Here is a 17,245-nt window from a genome sequence, read left to right as displayed (position 1 = left end):
CAAGGTTTTTCATCAACATGGGCTCCAGTCCCTTCACCGTAAAAAAAAGACAACTTTCTTTAGGCATTTTAAGATGTGTCTTTCATATAATAATAATTTCTTTATTATTTCTTTTTATCCTCACCTGAGGATACGTTTCCATTGATTTTTAGAGAATGGAAGAGAAAGGGAAAGACAGAGAGAAACATCAAAGTGAGAGGAACACTTTGATTGGTTGCCTCCTGCATGAGCCCTGACCTGGGCCCCGGCCAGGAAGGAGCCTGCAACCTAGGTACATGCCCTTGGTCAGAATTGAACTCAGACCCTGCCATCAGCAGGCCAAGGCATTATCCACTGAGCCAAACGGGCTAGGGCAGGATATGACATTTCTTAACCCTCCAGCAGCAGACCTTCGTTTTTTTCACCAGGAGTAAGGTGGAAAAACCCTAGATCCCCTTTTTGGATTCTTATTACCCAAGTTACTAAGAATATTACCAGTGGCATACAGGGAGCTAAGCCAATGATTGGTCAGAAAAGGTGTTTCCTCTGTAGTTCACACCAATCGCCGGCTTGGCCCCCACCCGCCCCCAGGCCTGACGCCTCTGGCCCAGGCTTTAGGCCTGGGCAGGGGACCCTCTCTCCCCCCAATCACCGGGTCCGCCCTCGCCCAGGCCTGACGCCTCGGCCAGAGGCGTTAGGCCTGGGAGGGGACCCCCATCTCCCCCCCCATCACCGGCTCTGCTCCCTGCCCCGGCCTGATGCCTCTGGCCCAGGCTTCAGGCCTGGGCAGGGAACCCCCATCTCCCACCCCCCCTGATCACCGGCTCTGCCCTCGCCCAGGCCTGACACCTCGGCCAGAGGCATCGACCCCCATCACCCTCCGATTGCTGGATCGGCCCCTTGCCCAGGCCTAATGCCTCCGCCAGAGGTGTCAGGCCTGGGCAGGGGACCCCCATCTCCCCCCGATCACCAGCTTCTGGGCAGCTTCTGGGGCTGGCCTGCGGCCCAGGATGGCGGCTCACGCTGGCAGCTGCGCTGTACCACCCTGCCTGTAGTATGCAAATTAGACGCCATCTTTGTTGGCGATTAATTTGCATATTGTGTTGATTAGCCAGTGGGAGGTGTAGTGAAGGTATGGTCAATTACCATGGTTATTATTAGATAGGATACACACACACACACTTTTTTCTGATTTCCTCCATTGACATTTGGATTTTTGCCCTTGTTTAGAGTGGCCAACAGAAAGGGAGAAGGTGAAGAAAGCAGCTGATCACTGTCGTCAGATCTTAAATTATGTAAATCAGGCTGTCAAGGAAGCAGAAAACAAGCAGGTAAGAAGGGAAAAGCAAAAAGATACAGGATGGCATAGTGAGAATATTAAATTAGCATCACCTGGAATCTGTGAAATAGTAATTGAAAACCTCACTGCATAACTGCAGGGTGAACGTTTGTTAGCTTCACATTGTCGGTGGGTCTGGGTCACTTTGAGCAGAGTATGAGAGTTCTGGCTGACTGTTCGAGCATCTCCCGCTGCGTGTTTGCTCGTCCATTCATGGATTTAGTGACCGTGGAGCATCTGTGGGTGCTGAGTGTAGGGCACAGAGAGATTAAAAAGTGAGCACAGTGCTGGCCCACACTGAGCTTTTTTCTAGCAGGAAGGAATGTCATTGAGCAGATCAAAGTGCAAGTGTTTTATGTCAATGTTGATAACTTTAATGACGGAGAATTTCAGGATGCTAGGAGTGTAGGCCGCTGGGTGGATTCCCGGTCAGGGCACAGGACCGGGGCTGCGGGCTGGAACTATGTTTCTCTCTCAGACGTTCCTATCCCTCCCTCTCCCTTCTTCTCTCGCCAATTAAAAAAACAAAACAAAACTTTAAAAAAAAAAAAAAAAAGCATGGTCTGTTTGAGGAACTTAAAGATGAGATTATTGTGTTTATCATGATGAAACGCAAGTCATAGTGACATGAAATGAGGTGCAGTGGGGATGGGCCATATCATGCAGGGCTCTGTACCAAGCATATCCAACTCATGGCCTGTGGGCTGAGGCCTGCGGCCTGCCGGCTGGGAGTTTGACATGCTTGCTGTAGACCCTGTTTAGAAACGTTTCTATGCTAAGAGCAATAGGGCTTCATTATAGACGTTCAACAAGGAGAGGGGCCTGCTCGGGCTTTCACTTTGTAAGTATCAGCCATCTACTCTGAGAAAGGGCTGGAGAGGGACGAGAACGGATGCAAGAGCTCACGGGTCTGTGGCCAGGACGATGCCGGTGCTCCAAGCGGTGCTAGGCTTAGAGAAGTATTTAGAAGATGGAATTGACAGAGTGTGTTGCCTGACTTAGAGAAGGATTTGAAGAGAGAGAATGTCAGGAATAAACCAAGGTCTCTGACTTGCACATTTGGGATGAGTGGAGGAAGACTGAGTTCATTTGAGACATCAGGGAACATGCACAGTAAGCAGTTGGCTTCATGGGCCCAGCTCTCAGCGCACTGGACCGAAGATCAGACACAAGCGCACAGAGGCCTCCTGAGTCCGTGGACCTGGATGTAATTTTTAGGAACTGAGTATGATGACGACTCTATTGGTGAGGCGATAGCAAAATGGGAACTTGCCAGTGTGTGATTCGAGTAAAAAATAATCAAATGCCAGAGGGCAATACTTATGTAAATTAAAAATACACATATTCATATATCCTTTGACCCAGCCATTCTTTTCCTAATTATTTACCCAAGAGAAATGAATTTATGCCCAGAGACTTATAAGATTGTCTATAACATTAACCAAATGTGGTGTAATCATAAAAGAAAATAATACCAGCAATAAAAAGGAAGGGCCTACTGAAGGAAGCATGGATGAACCTCGCAAACATTCCAGAGAAAGAATCCAGACACGAAAGGGCACACACAGGTAGTCAGTTGTTTAGGGTGTCTCTCACACTCCAAAAGGTTGCAGGTTTGATTACTGAACTAGGTTGCGGGTTTATTCCCCAGCTGGGGCAAGTATGGGGGGCAACCAATGGATGTTTCTTTCTCATACCGAGGTTTCTATCTCTCGCTGTCTCTCTCTCCCTCCCACCCCCATCCCTTCTTCCTCTCTCTCTCTAAAACCAATAAAAACATATGCTTGGATGAGGATAAAAGAAAAAGAAGAGTATATACTTATAATTCTATGTATGTAAACTTCCAGAACAGGATAAACTAATCAATGGGGGGAAAGCCAGAAAGGTGGTTGTCACTGGGCATGTGGGGACAGACACTGATTAGGAAAATATGAGAGCAGCGGCATTTTATAAGTTGATAGAGTTTGCACAGGTGCACTTGCGTTTGTAAAACGTATGGAAAGCTACATTTAAGACGTGTGCATGTCGCTGTTTGTAGATTTTAGTTTATAAAAAGAACTGTAAAGAAATATTGAATTCTTGTTTATACCAGGAATGCTAAAATGTTTAGAGGTAAAGTGTCCTGTGTCTGCAATTTATTTTGAAATGCATGCAAAATACAAAGTGGATTGATGGATAGAGGGATGAGGATGACTAGAAGGACGGGTATATGACAAACAAAAGCAAGTGTTATTTGTAGAATGTAGGTGGGAGGCATCTAGGTAATCACTGTACACAGTCAAACTGTTCTGTGTATTTGAGAATTTTATAATCTTGGGGAAAATGCATGTACCCTTTGAGCTAACAGTTCTTCCTTTAGAAATTTATTCTATAGTTGTATCTACATATGTGGACAAAAGTATACGTTAAGGCCATTTTATTGCAATGTTGTTTGTTAGAAGATTTGAAGTAACCTGCATTTCCTTCAGTAATGAGCTATAGTTCATTCAGAGTTGAATACCATGCAGTCACTAAAAATATGAGACCGCTGTTTCTTTCTATATAGGCTAATGTGGGACAATGTCCGAGATCCATTGATGAGTGATATGTACATATAGAAAAGTGTATATAAATATATTAGGCTACCATGTCTTTTGTTGAAGGATATATACACACAACATATACAGAGACAAGCATACGCATGTATTCTATTTGCTTAGAATTTTTCTTACAGGCTGCCCAAGAAATGGGCATTCCTTTAGAGCACATTGGGGTGGAGAGGCAAGCAAGCAGGGTGGGGGAGACCTACTTTTTACTCTGTGCCTTGCAGCAGCTTCTGAATTGTGTGTCATGTACATGGTTTACATCAGTGATTCCCAAAGTGGGCGCTACCGCCCCCTGGTGGGCGCTGCAGCGATCCAGGGGGGCAGTGATGGCCACAGGGGCATTTGTTTTAACTTTTTTTGTATTACCTTTCTATTCTGAGTTCAATAAATAGTTTCATAATTTCAAACTTCAATGTTTCTAATTTACACCTTTCTTTACTATATTTTACGAAAAAGGTAGAAACATTAATACATATCTCTTTCTGTTTAATTGCTATTAAAATTTTAAAAAAATTAATTTCCAGGGGGCGCTGAGTAATATTTTTTCTGGAAAGGGGGCAATAGGCCAAATAAGTTTGGGAACCACTGGTTTACATGCTCAGAAAACAAATACCAGCTTGTGAGTCCGAAAAGATTGAAGAACAGCCAGAGGTAAGACAGGCACTAGGAGAGCTCTCAAAGCCCAAGGAGAACTGAAGGAAGATGGAGCGTCCGCCTGTCTGGTATCGCACAGAGCTCAGTCAGTGCCATGTGACTTAGGGGCAGGGAAGGCTTTGAGCTCCGCAGCAGTAACCTTTGCTCTGTCCCGTCTGCTTCTCAGCGTTTAGAGGATTATCAGCGCCGCCTTGACACCTCCAGCCTGAAGCTGTCCGAGTACCCAGACGTGGAGGAGCTCCGGGTGAGACATGGTCGGCAGTGACCTGGGCCGTGAAATCACTGCCGGCCACAGGAGGCGGTGCCTCTGAGGGAGCACCGCCCGAGGCTGATGCTCCAGGCTCAGTTCTTCCTTCTGAACGCTGTGTCCCTGGGGGCTGCTTTGTGTAGGCTTCCCCTAAGGCAGCGGTTCTCAACCTGTGGGTCGCGACCCCTTTGGCGGTCGAACGATCCTTTCACAGGGGTCGCCTAAGACCATCCTGCATATCAGATATTTACATGACGATTCATCACAGTAGCAACATGACAGTTATGAAGTAGCAACGAAAATAATTTTATGGTTGGGTCACAACATGAGGAACTATATTAAAGGGCCAGAAGGTTGAGAACCACTTCACTAAGGAATGTTTTCTATGGGAAACTTTTTTGATAAAAATTTGCAAGAGACGAAAAAACATTACTTGTTAGGTTATATTATTGTGTTGTACAGTTTGAGTAAGAATAGGGCTGTTTGCTTTGGGAACTTTCCAGATTATTGAGTGAAGCAAGGTAATTATTTTTCCATGAAGTTCCTTAGAAAGTTGAAACCATTATGCAAATGGTAGGGAAATATTTATTAATTGTCACTCTGGTACATGCGGCCTTTCTGTTAATCACTATTTAGGATTTTAAATCTTTCTTACATTGTTTCACTGTTGGTTGTTTTGGCAGATTAATTTGGTGGCTGTTAAAACTTCCGTGTCATATATAACAATTTACCAACAAGCATGCTTGTGCTTATCCCCGGCCAGAGAGCGAGGTTTTCCTAGAGCTGCTTATGCTAAAGGCGACTCTCCGACTCCACCGTTCCTCCCGAGAGCGAGCCTGAGTGCTGCTCCTTAGACGTTCCCTTGCCACCAGAACCTGGGACTAGAGGCGTCTTACAAACCAGCTTAGCAACATCCTCATCTGGTTATTGATAGAAAATGCAGGGATGGTGAGAATCTGATGGCTGAATGCTCACAGCTTCACTTTCATAAGCTGGGTCATCTGTTGAGAGAGATTTAGAAGGCAGCACTTCTGAGAGTTTTTTTAGAAAATGTTATGCAGCTTACTTGACCTTACTGTTTATTTCATTTTCAGTAATTGACAGATATCAATAATAGTGAATGTAAGTGGTATTTTTATACAGTAGGTCTTTGGGTTTCGATGGAGATCCGTTCCTCCGGCACAGCGTAACACGATTTTTGCCGTAAATCGGAACCCACCTACATAAGCACCTATGTCACTCACATGGAGCACATACACAGCAGTAATGAAGTGAAATGGTAAAATAAATTTAAAAGAAAGATAACAATTTCTGACCTTTACTTGTGGTAAATAAATAATAAAAAATATAAAGCACATATGTGCATACGTCAAAATGACGGAACTTTTTTAAAATATAAATAAATGAGAGATGGCGACATAACCACGAAATGACGTATGTCGAGTCAGACATAACCCGAGGACTGTCTGTATTAAGAATTTCTTGAAAAGAGACTAAAATATTATCTCACTAAGAACTTAGAAAGAATTTCTGTATAATTCTTTTTATTTTGACAGAATTTGGATTTAACAAAAAGGAAGATGATTCATGAAGGACCATTGGTTTGGAAGGTGAATAGAGATAAAACTATTGGTAGGTCTAATGTCTGTCAGTTTTGGGGAGAGTGAAGAAAGGAAAATAATAGGAAAGTTGTTTTTTTTTTCTATTGATATATTATCTTTTATTTATTTTTTTAATTGTTTTATTGCTTAAAGTATTACAAAGGGTATTACATATGTCTCCTTTTTTCCCCCACTCCTGACAATCCCCTGGCCTCCCCTACCCCCCAGTGTCTTATGTCCATTGGTTATGCTTATATGCATGCATGTAAGTCCTTCAGTTGATCTCTTACCCCCCCCCCCTTCTTGCCCCCCTACCCTCCCTGGCCTTCCCGCTGCAGTTTGATAGTCTGCTCAAGGCAGCTCTGCCTCTGTATCCATTATTGTTCATAAGTTTATAATGGTCTTTGTTATCCATGAATGAGTGAGATCATGTGGTATTTTTCCTTCATTGACTGGCTTATTTCACTTAGCATAATGCTCTCCAGTTCCATCCATGCCGTTGCAAATGGTAAGAGTTCCTTCCTTTTTACAGCAGCATAGTATTCCATCGTGTAGATGTACCACAGTTTTCTAATCCATTCATCTACTGATGGGCACTTAGGCTGTTTCCAGATCTTAGCTATGGTGAATTGTGCTGCTATGAACATATGGGTGCATATATCCTTTCTGATTGGTGATTCTGGTTTCTTGTGATATATTCCTAAAAGTGGGATCACAGGGTCAAATGGGAGTTCCATTTTTAGTTTTTTGAGGAAGCTCCATACTGTCTTCCATAGTGGCTGCACCAGTCTGCATTCCCACCAGCAGTGCAGGAGGGTTCCTTTTTCTCCACATCCTCTCCAACACTTGTTGTTTGTTGATTTGTTGATGATTGCCATTCTGACAGATGTGAGATGTACCTCATTGTTTTGATTTGCATCTCTCGGATGATTAGTGACTTTGAGCATGTTTTCATATATCTCTTGGCTTTCTGAATGTCCTCTTTTGAAAGGTGTCTATTTAGATCCTTTGCCCATTTTTTGATTGGATTGTTTATCTTCCTTTTGTTAAGTTGTATGAGTTCCCTATAAATGTTGGAGATTAGGCCCTTATCAGATATGACATTGGCAAATATGTTTTCCCACGCAGTGGGCTTTCTTGTTGTTTTGTTGATGGTTTCTTTTGCTGTGCAGAAGCTTTTTATTTTGATGTAGTCCCATTTGTTCATTTTCTCCCTAGGAGCTGTATCAGTGAAGAAATTGCTTCAGCATATGTCTGAGATTTTGTTGCCTTTGGATTCTTCTAGAATTTTTATGGTTTCTTGTCGTCCTTTATCCATTTTGAGTTTATTTTTGTGTATGGTGTAAGTTGGTGGTCAAGTTTCATTTTCTTGCATGTATCTGTCCAATTTTCCCAATCCCATTTATTGAAGAGACTATCTTGACTCCATTGTATGTTCTTGCCTCCTTTGTCAAATATTAATTGAGCATAATGGTTCAGGCCGATTTCTGGGCTCTCTATTCTATTCCATTGATCTATATGTCTGTTCTTTTGCCAGTACCAGGCAGTTTTGAGAACAGTGGCTTTGTAATACAACTTGATATCTGGTCTTGAGATCCCACCTACTTTGTTCTTTCTCAAGATCACTGCAGCTACTTGGGGTCTTTTTTTATTCCAGATGAATTTTTGGTGAGTTCGTTCTAGATCTGTGAAATATGCCGTTGGTATTTTAATGGGAAGTGCATTGAATTTATAGATTCCTTTGGGTAGTATGGACATTTGAATGATGTTGATTCTACCAATCCATGAACACAGTATGTTCTTCCATCTGTTTATGTCTTCCTCTATCTCTTTTTTCAACATCTTGTAGTTTTCTGAGTAGAGGTCTTTTACCTCTTAAGTTTATTCCTAGGTAGCTTAATTTTTTTGGTGCGATGGTAAATGGGATTGTCTTTTTTGTCTCTCTTTTTGAAAGTTCACTATTGGTGAATAGAAATGCCATAGATTTCTTGGGGTTAAGTTTGTATCCTGCTACATTGCCAAATTCATGTATTAAGTCTAGTAGTTTTTTGATGGAGTCTTTAGGGTTTTGTATGTATAATATCATGTCGTCTGCAAATAAGGACAGTTTGACTTCCTCTTTTCCAATTTGGATGCCTTTATTTCTTCTTCTTGTCTAATTGCAATGGCTAATACTTCCAGTACTATGTTGAACAGAAATGGTGAGAGTGGGCATCCCTGTCTTGTTCCTGTTCTTAGGGGAAATGGTGTTAGTTTTTGTCCATTGAGTATGATGTTGGCTGTGGGCTTGTCATATATGGCTTTTATTATGTTGAGTTATGATCCTTCTACTCCCACCTTGCTGAGAGTTTTTATCAAAAATGGGTGTTGGATTTTGTCAGATGCTTTTCTGCATCAATTGATATGACTATGTGGTTTTTATCTCTCAATTTGTTTATGTGATATATCATGTTTATTGATTTGCGGATTTGTACCATCCTTGCATCCCTGGGATAAATCCTACTTGGTCGTGGTGTATGATCTTTCTGATGTACTGCTGGATCCGATTTGCTAAGATTTTGTTGAGGATTTTGGCATCTATGTTCATGAGGGATATTGGCCTGTAATTCTCTTTCATTGTGTTGTCTTTACCTGGTTTTGGTATTAGGGTGATGCTGTCTTCATAGAATGAGCTTGGAAGTGTTCCTTCCTCTTGGATTTTTTGTAGTAGTCTGAGGAGGATAGGTTTTAGGTCTTCCTTGAATGTTTGGTAAAACTCCCCTGTGAAGCCATCTGGTCCTGGGCTTTTGTTTGCTGGAAGCTTTTTGATGACCGCTTCAATTTCTTCCATAGTTATTGGCCTATTGAGATTTTTAGATTCTTCCTGATTGAGTTTTGGAATGTTGTATTTTTCTAGGAATTTGTTCATTTCCTCCAGGTTGTCTAGTTTGTTGGAATAGAGTTGTCCATAGTATTTTTTAACAATCATTTGTATTTCTGTGGGATCTGTTGTTATTCCGCCTCTATCATTTCTGATTTTGTTTATTTGGGTCCTCTCTCTTTGCTTCTTGGTGAGCCTGGCTAGAGGTTTGTCAATCTTGTTTATCCTTTCAAAGAACCAGCTCTTGGTTTCATTGATTTTCTGTATTGTTTTTTTGGTCTCTATGTCATTTATTTCTGCTCTAATCTTTATCATCTCCTTCCTTCTGCTCACTCTGGGCTTTTCTTGTTGCTCTCTTTCTAATTCTTTGAGATGTAGATTTAGATGATTTACTACCATTTTTTCTTGTTTGTTGAGATAGGCCTGTAGAGCTATAAACTTCCCTCTCAGGACTGCTTTCATTGTGTCCCAAAGGTTTTGGATTGTTGTGTTTTCATTGTCATTAGTTTCCAGGATGTTTTTAATTTCTTCTTTGATCTCATTGGTAACCCAATCAATATTTAATAACATGCTATTCAGCTTCCAAGTGTTTGAGTATTTTGGGTTGTTTTTATTGTAGTTTATTTCTAATATGCCATCGTGGTCTGAGAAGATGCTTGGTATGATTTCAATCTTCTTGAATTTGGGGAGACTTTGCTTGTGACCCAATATGTGGTCTATTTTTGAATATGTCCCATGAGCACCTGAGTGGAATGTATATTCCGTGGCTTTGGGGTGAAGTGTTCTGAAGATGTCAATTAAGTCCATATGATCTAGTGAGTCATTTAGGATTGCTGTTTCTTTGCTGATTGTTTGTCTAAAGGATTTATCCAGTGATGTCAGGGGTGTATTAAAGTCTCCTACTATGATTGTATTGTTGTCAATCTCTCCTTTGAGATCTTCCAGGAGTTTTTTTATGTATTTGGGTGCTCCTGCATTGGGTGTATATGTTTATCAGGGTTGTATCTTCTTGTTGTATTGATCCCTTTAGTATTATGAAGTGGCCTTCCTTATATCTTGTTATGGCCTTCACTTTGAGGTCTATTTTGTCAGATATAAGTATTGCTACCCCAGCTTTTTTTTCATTTCCATTTGCCTGAAAGATATTTTTCCATCCCTTCACTTTCAGTCTGTGTGAGTCCCTTCTTCTGAGGTGGGTCTCTTGTAGACAGCAAATGTATGGGTCATGTTTTTTTATCCATTCAGCCACTCGATGTCTTTTGGTTGGAGCATTTAGTCCGTTTACGTTTAAAGTTATTATTGAAAGGTACTTGTTTGTAGCCATTTCTTTTTTTGTGTGGCTGTTTTCTTTCTGAGTTTTTTATTTCTTCTTTTTACACCAGTCTCTTTAGCATTTCTTGCATTGCTGGCTTGGTGGTGATAAACTCCCTTAGCCTATTTTTGTCTGTGAAGCTTCTTATTTCCCCTTCAATTTTGAATGATAGCCTTGCTGGATAGAGTATTCTTGGATTCAGTCCTTTGTTTTGCATCACTTTGTAAATTTCTGTCCATTCTTTTCTGGCCTGATGTGTTTCTGTTGAGAAATCATTTGATAATCTAATGGGAGATCCCTTGAATGTAACTTTCTGTCTCTCTCTTGCAGCCTTTAAGATTCTCTCTTTGTCCTGAACATTTGCCATGGTAATTATGATGTGTCTTGGTGTGGGTCTTTTTGGGTTCACCTTGTTTGAGACTCTCTGTGCTTGTGTGATTCCCCCCCCCTCCCACCTCTGGGAAGTTTTCTGATATTATTTCTTCAAATAGGTTTTCTAACCCTTGTTCCTCTTTCTGTTGTTCTGGCACCCCTGTTATTCGTATGTTGTTTCGTTTCATGTTGTCCCATAGTTCCTGTCTTTTAATTTTTTTCTCCAATTGCTGTTCAGTTTGGGTGTGTTTTGTTTCCCTATCTTCTAATTCGCTAATTCGGTCCTCCGCTTCTCCTAGTCTACTGTTGAAACTTTCAATGGTGTTTTTTATTGCAGCTATATCACTCTTCATTTCTTCTTGGTTCTTACATAATTAATTGATTTTTTTCATCTGTTTCTTCTTGCTTCTTGCATAAGTTGTTGATTTTTTCCTCCATCCGATTTTTCCACTCTAGGACCCTTAATCTGAATTCTTTTTCTGTCATGTTGCATGCCTCTGTATCACTTAGCTGCTTTTCTGGCGAGTCCTCCTTTTCTTTCCTTTGGGGGTTTCTTTGTCTACCCATGTTTGATCATACCTCCATATTTAGATGTTGAGTTGTTCAGTGGCTGCTCCTTGGGTGGCAGTGGCTCCTCGGGCTGTGGTTGCTCCTCGGAGGGTTGTGGTAGCAGCTGCTCCTCAGTTGGCAGCAGCTCCTCTGGTGGGTGCTGTTCACAGTTGTGGTGGCTCCTCTGGCTGGTGGGGGGAGGCTTCACACACAGCTGCTGTTCCTCAGACAGAGGGTGTGGTGATCAGGAGGCTGCTGTTCCTTGGATGGGGGCCGGCTACACAAGCAGCTGCTACTCCTTGGAATTGTTACTTTTAATCTCTTAAGCGGCCTCAGGGCAAGGTGTTTTCCAATAGGGTGTGTCAACTGTCTTCCCCCGAGGCAAGGCAGATGTCTATCCCCCGAGGCAAGGCAGATGTCTATGTGGCTGTGTGAGGGAATGACTGGCCAAGGAGCCTTGGGGTGTCTGCCTTCTGAGCTCTGTCCCCCAAGCCCCCAGTGCTGGCTTCTGCTCTTACAGCTCCAGTCCACTTCACCCTCCCTCTGCCAGAGCACAAGGTGGGTGGCTCCATAGGGAATGTTTGTGCCTTGGCCCTTTAAGAGGGTGCCTGAACTTTCAGCTGCCACTCCCTGGCAGACAGCACCCCACTGCTTTTCACAGCTTGATATTATGTGGATACCTTCCTCAGTTTGGTGCTCTCTGCTGGGGAGCCCAGCTCTGGGATTAGATCCCAGAATTCACAGTGGCACCTCCCCCCCCCCCCCACCACCGGCTGAGATCTCTCTCTGGGACTTCAGTTCCCCTCTGTGGGTCACGTCTCTGCCCCTCCTACCAGTCTGTATGCCGGCTCCACCTTTGGTCTTTGGGTATCAGGGTTCTCTCCTATGAGTTTTCTGTTGATTATTCAGGAAGCCTTCTCGTATTTCAGTTGTAATGCCAGCTTGTTCCTGGGAGGTTGACCATGCAGCATCTTCCTACTCTGCCGCCATTTTTAATCTCAGGAAAGTTTCTTAGAAGAGAGAACCATTTACAATTTTCAGTTACAGCAGTTAGCATTGCTACTTTGTGTTATTCATGCACTTACAGGAGATATGCTTCTGTGGTTTTATTATCTGTGAAGTGTGTTACTTGTTCGTGTGGGGGTGAAACAGGAAACTGTCATGATTCAGTCCTGTCTCCATCATCCATGCATCTGCGTGAGTCTGGGCTTTTGGATCATGAGGCTACAACTGTCTGTGTTGAGGAACTGTTGCTTTTTGATTTTTTGTCAGGCTGATACTTCAGGGTAATGGAGGCCATTTTTCCCCCCAGAAAATTTCTCTGTTGAATTTTTATAAAATTTATAAAACATGTCTCAGTTTCTGTACTAATCACCCATCCCTGTGTTTTTATCTCTAGATCTGTACACATTGCTGCTGGAAGACATCCTTGTGTTGCTACAAAAGCAGGATGATAGGCTGGTGTTACGGTGTCACAGTAAGATTCTGGCATCTACAGCTGATAGCAAGCACACATTCAGCCCTGTCATTAAGCTGAATACAGTGCTGGTTCGACAGGTGGCCACAGGTGAGGATGTCTGCTGAGTGTTGCTAACCTTCAGGTTCATGGTAAAGTTGTGGAAGATATTTAGTGTTATTTACATAGAACAGCTGGCATAAAGTTTTGTTCTTTTCATATTCTTATACAAATTAAATGATATTTATTTACTGCTTGGAAAGTGGATTAAGAGTTTATACTCCCAAATTAGGACACCCAGACTCTCTGAGCAATTTTCTGCATTTGAAAATTTTCTGCATATTACTTTGGTCTTTTATTCCATGTTCAAATCATTGATAGACAAAAGGCTTTCATTTGAGTGGTATGTTTTTTGATTTGGTAGGGAAAGGGGCAAAACCTCAAGAGATGGGTGTAGTTTAGATTTTTGAAATCAGTTTAAGTTAGCAAATTATATATTAGCTAGTGACCCAGTGCACAAAATTCGTGCACATTAAAAGGAAATTAGAGGAAATATTTTAATATTGCTATTTGCCTTTTCTCTATAATAGAAGTGTCAGAGATGAAAGAAAATTAGTAAAATGTATATGAAAATCTTCCTCCTGTCACAGTCTGGGGCACACCATGGGAACCAGAGTCAAATCCCCACCCACCCACGTGCACCTCGAAATCACGCAAGACCCAGACCCGGCCAGCCACACCCCGATTGGGCTAGATCCAGGCCCAGCTGGCCCCATCCCCGTCAAGCCCTGCCGGGTGTGGGGCGCAGTCTCAGATCGCCTGGCCCGGCGCTGGGGTGTGGGGTGCAGCCTGAGGTCCCCCAGCCTGGGCCAGGGGGTGTGTCTTGAGATCCCCTGGCCCGGGCCAGGGAGCACGGCCTGAGGTTCCCCCATCAAGCCCCGCCAAGCAGGGGCACAGCCTCAGGTTCCCCAGCCCAAGGTGGGGCAGGAGACATGCCTTGAGGTCCCCATCAAACCCCACTGGGCTGGGGGCACAGCCACAGGTCCCCTGGCCTGGTGCTGGTGCAGGGGGCACGTCTTGAGGTTTCCCGTCAAGCCCCGTGGGCAGGGGGCATGGCCTGAGGTCCCCCATTAAGCCCTGCCAGGCAGAGGGGGTGCAGCCTGAAGTCCCTTGTCAAGCCCCACCAGGCAAGGGCCGCAGCTTAAGGTCTCCTGCCCTGACACAGCACCATGCAGCCTCAGGTCCCTGCTGATAGCTCGTTAAGGATAATTGCAGGAACTCAGCCTCTGCTGTGGGCGCAGCCATCTTGGACGTTATGTTTTGACGGTCAATTTGCACGTTCCCTCTTTATTAGATAAGATGATATTGACAATGAGATCCCTTTTAAAACTCGTTAGCTCCATGATAGCAGGGTAAATTTAGGCACTTTGACTAATTATTTCTAGTGAATTACTGTGGAGTCTGTGCTAGTGTTTATCATCTTTGCTTTGTAGCAGTATTATAAACACAGTAGAACACAGTCTGTCGTACAAAGTTTTAAGTGTGTAGCTTGATGAATTTTCCTGAAGTAAACACATGTTTACAGAGTGAACACATGTAACCTTTACCTGACTAAGATGCAAAATAGTACCAGAGCCTAGAAATGGCCTCTGTGGGTCACACTGTGAGGCATTTTTATCTTTTTTTTTCTAGATAACAAAGCTTTTTTTGTCATCTCCATGTCAGACAATGGAGCCCAAATCTATGAGCTGGTGGCACAGACAGTTTCGGAAAAGACTGTGTATGTATTAAACATCGCTGTTTCTCTAACTTTTTAAATTAAATCTATTGGGGTGACATGAGTTAATGAAATTATATAGGTTTCAAGTGTGTAATTCTGTGATGCATCGTCTGTATATCGCATTGTGTGTTTACTGTGCAAAGTCCATCTCGTTCCCTCATCATGGACTGGGCCCCTTACCCTTTACGCTCCCACCCCTTGGTGCACCAGTGCTTTCAATGTCCTCACTATAATCTGTCACAAACGTAACATTGTTTCTGCAATAGGACCTTGAAAACCAAAAAATAAGCAATTCCTCTGTATTCTTTTAGATAGTTTTTCTAAGAGCGTGTTGCTTTTTAGACTGATGTCCCTTATTTTGATTCTGTTCTACTGAAAGTATGTTTTCTAAAGAAAAAAATGCAGAAGGGTCATGGGAAGTGTTTTAATGGGCAGTGTGTTCATGATATTGTTAGGATTTTCTTTAAGGTACAGTTATAATCGCTGCTTAATAGAGATTTATGATCATGTCAACATAAATATGATCTCTGTCAGAAGTACAGTTTCTTGTTTGGTTGGTTGGTTTTGGTTTCTGGTATATTTGTTTTAGTTTTTATTTTTGCGTTCTCAGTGTATTTAAAGGCCTTTCTTTTTCCTTCCCCTTTTGTATGTGGGATTCTTGTAAAAATTCCACAGCTGGCAGGACCTAATCTGTCAGATGGCTGCATCGGGGAAGGAGCCGTCCACAAAGCCAATCCCATTACCACAGTCACCACCTTGCGAGTGAGTGTGCCTGGGCCTCTCTGAGGAATGTCTTTGTTTGTTTTCTTTTGGTCAGAACAGGAGTGGGTGATGTTTGCATTTTGTTGTAGTGTGTGTAGGCACCTGTGATGTTTAATGATGGTCTTCTTTCTCCTACAGAGGAGACAATGACGACAGTGAGCCTCCCAAATTGAAGGCGGAGCCTCATGGCGTTTCAGTTGCTGGCCTGCAGAGTCCAGGTAAACTTACCTGCTAGTTTCCTGGGAAGAATGTGGTCCACGTGTTGCTTATTAAAATGCGCAGAAACCGCTGGCCACCTGGCTCAGTGGGTGAACATCGACCTATGAACCAGGTGGTCACAGTTCGATTCCCAGTCAGGGCACATGGCCGGGTTGCAGGCTTGATCCCCAGTAGGGGGTGTGCAGGAGGCAGCCAATCAATGGTTCTCTCTCATCATTGATGTTTCTCTCTCTCACCCTCTCCTTTCCTCTCTGAAATCAATAAAAATGTTTTTAAAATGCACAGAAACTTGAACTCTTTTTGTTTTAGGCAGGTTCGGGCGTCAGTTTTTCACTTTAATAAACTTTGCTCGTGAGCCTTCTGCGGGCATTCCGGCACTGCTCTGACTTAACAGTCTCGGGAGTTCATGTGGCCATTCCCCCGTATTTCCTGAATGCTTCACGTTAAAAGTTTAAAGATATGTTCTACTTTTCCTCTTTCATTGAACAGACAGAGATTTGGGATTAGAGTCTCCCTTACTATCATCAAAACCTCAGTCTCATCCACTGGGCACTTCTGGGAAAGCAGAGGCAGACGAACTCTCTGTGGCTGAGAGGCGGTTTGCACAGGCGCAGCACGCAGAGCGAGCTGTCAAGGAAGCAGGAGTAAATGACCAAATCACAACCCCAGACCCATACGTGCCTGTCTCAGAAGAGCGGTGGGCATTGGACGCACTGAGGAACTGTGAGTTTGATTCATAAGTTCACACAGATTCTTAGTAAGTACCAGAGCTGTGTCATGTACTATGCAGTCGTTTAGGGAGAATCTAAAGAAGTATAAACAGACTTTTTCTTGGTAGAATTTTACAGTCTAGTTGGGAGGATAATAGAAACATTGCCCATCTTTTTAAGTAAACACATAGGGACGTCCAAAGTGACCTGATCAGGGGGACCAGGGCAGGGAGGCATCAGGAAATGAGAGCCTTCAAGGGTGGGTAAGTCTCTGATAGAAGAGTAGAAGTTATTCAGCAAGAATATGATGGCACCAAAAGCACAGCAAGGGGAAACGGAGGGTGTTCAGAGGGCAGGGATAGACGGCTGGCATGTGTGAGACGGAGTGCCAAGGGCAGATGGTGGTGCTGCCCACCTGCTGGAGCCTTGAACACTAGTCTGAGTCTCCTGAACTTTACGATGGCACAACACCGTGTTCAGAGGGCTTTTCCAAACTACAAATTACTCTTCTAATATGCTTGTGGCAATTGTAGTGTTCTCTGCCGAGGCCCATCCTCACACACAGACACACGTGAACACACACACACCCCATGCACTTACCCAGGGGTGTGGACAGGCCTTGCCACTCTTAGCTGCCCCTCCTCGCCAGCCGCTGATGATCAGCTGCAAGTGGGAGTGCCACATCTCTCAGGGCTAGTGGGGGGGGGGGAAGGCTGGGAATGATGGCTCTGACTGTAGAGATCTATTTGAAGTCTTTAAGGTTATGACGAATGAAAAAAGATTTGAGAGCTGTGAAAGGATTTTAATGGAAAGAGGTTTA

At 43.3% G+C, this 17,245-nt stretch overlaps 1 protein-coding gene across 12 annotated transcripts in view; it reads left to right on the top strand.

The window, feature by feature from the left end:
* The window catches only part of ARHGEF12 (Rho guanine nucleotide exchange factor 12), a 208,459-nt gene that overhangs the window by 180,273 nt on the left and 10,941 nt on the right, over positions 1-17,245 (top strand). For all 12 annotated transcript variants that reach the window (XM_036311228.1, XM_036311226.1, XM_036311229.1 and 9 more), the window contains 8 exons: positions 1,210-1,310; positions 4,724-4,801; positions 6,361-6,436; positions 12,898-13,065; positions 14,647-14,734; positions 15,410-15,496; positions 15,635-15,714; positions 16,205-16,438. In XM_036311228.1, coding sequence (XP_036167121.1) covers positions 1,210-1,310; positions 4,724-4,801; positions 6,361-6,436; positions 12,898-13,065; positions 14,647-14,734; positions 15,410-15,496; positions 15,635-15,714; positions 16,205-16,438 — 912 coding nt within the window. The remainder of the gene's footprint in view (positions 1-1,209; positions 1,311-4,723; positions 4,802-6,360; positions 6,437-12,897; positions 13,066-14,646; positions 14,735-15,409; positions 15,497-15,634; positions 15,715-16,204; positions 16,439-17,245) is intronic.

Source organism: Myotis myotis, unplaced genomic scaffold (genome assembly GCF_014108235.1).
Source record: "Myotis myotis isolate mMyoMyo1 unplaced genomic scaffold, mMyoMyo1.p scaffold_m19_p_53, whole genome shotgun sequence".
In the NCBI taxonomy this organism is placed as follows: domain Eukaryota; kingdom Metazoa; phylum Chordata; class Mammalia; order Chiroptera; family Vespertilionidae; genus Myotis; species Myotis myotis.
The sequence above is the reverse complement of the archived record's forward strand: the minus strand, read 5'-3'. Positions and strand labels throughout refer to the sequence as shown.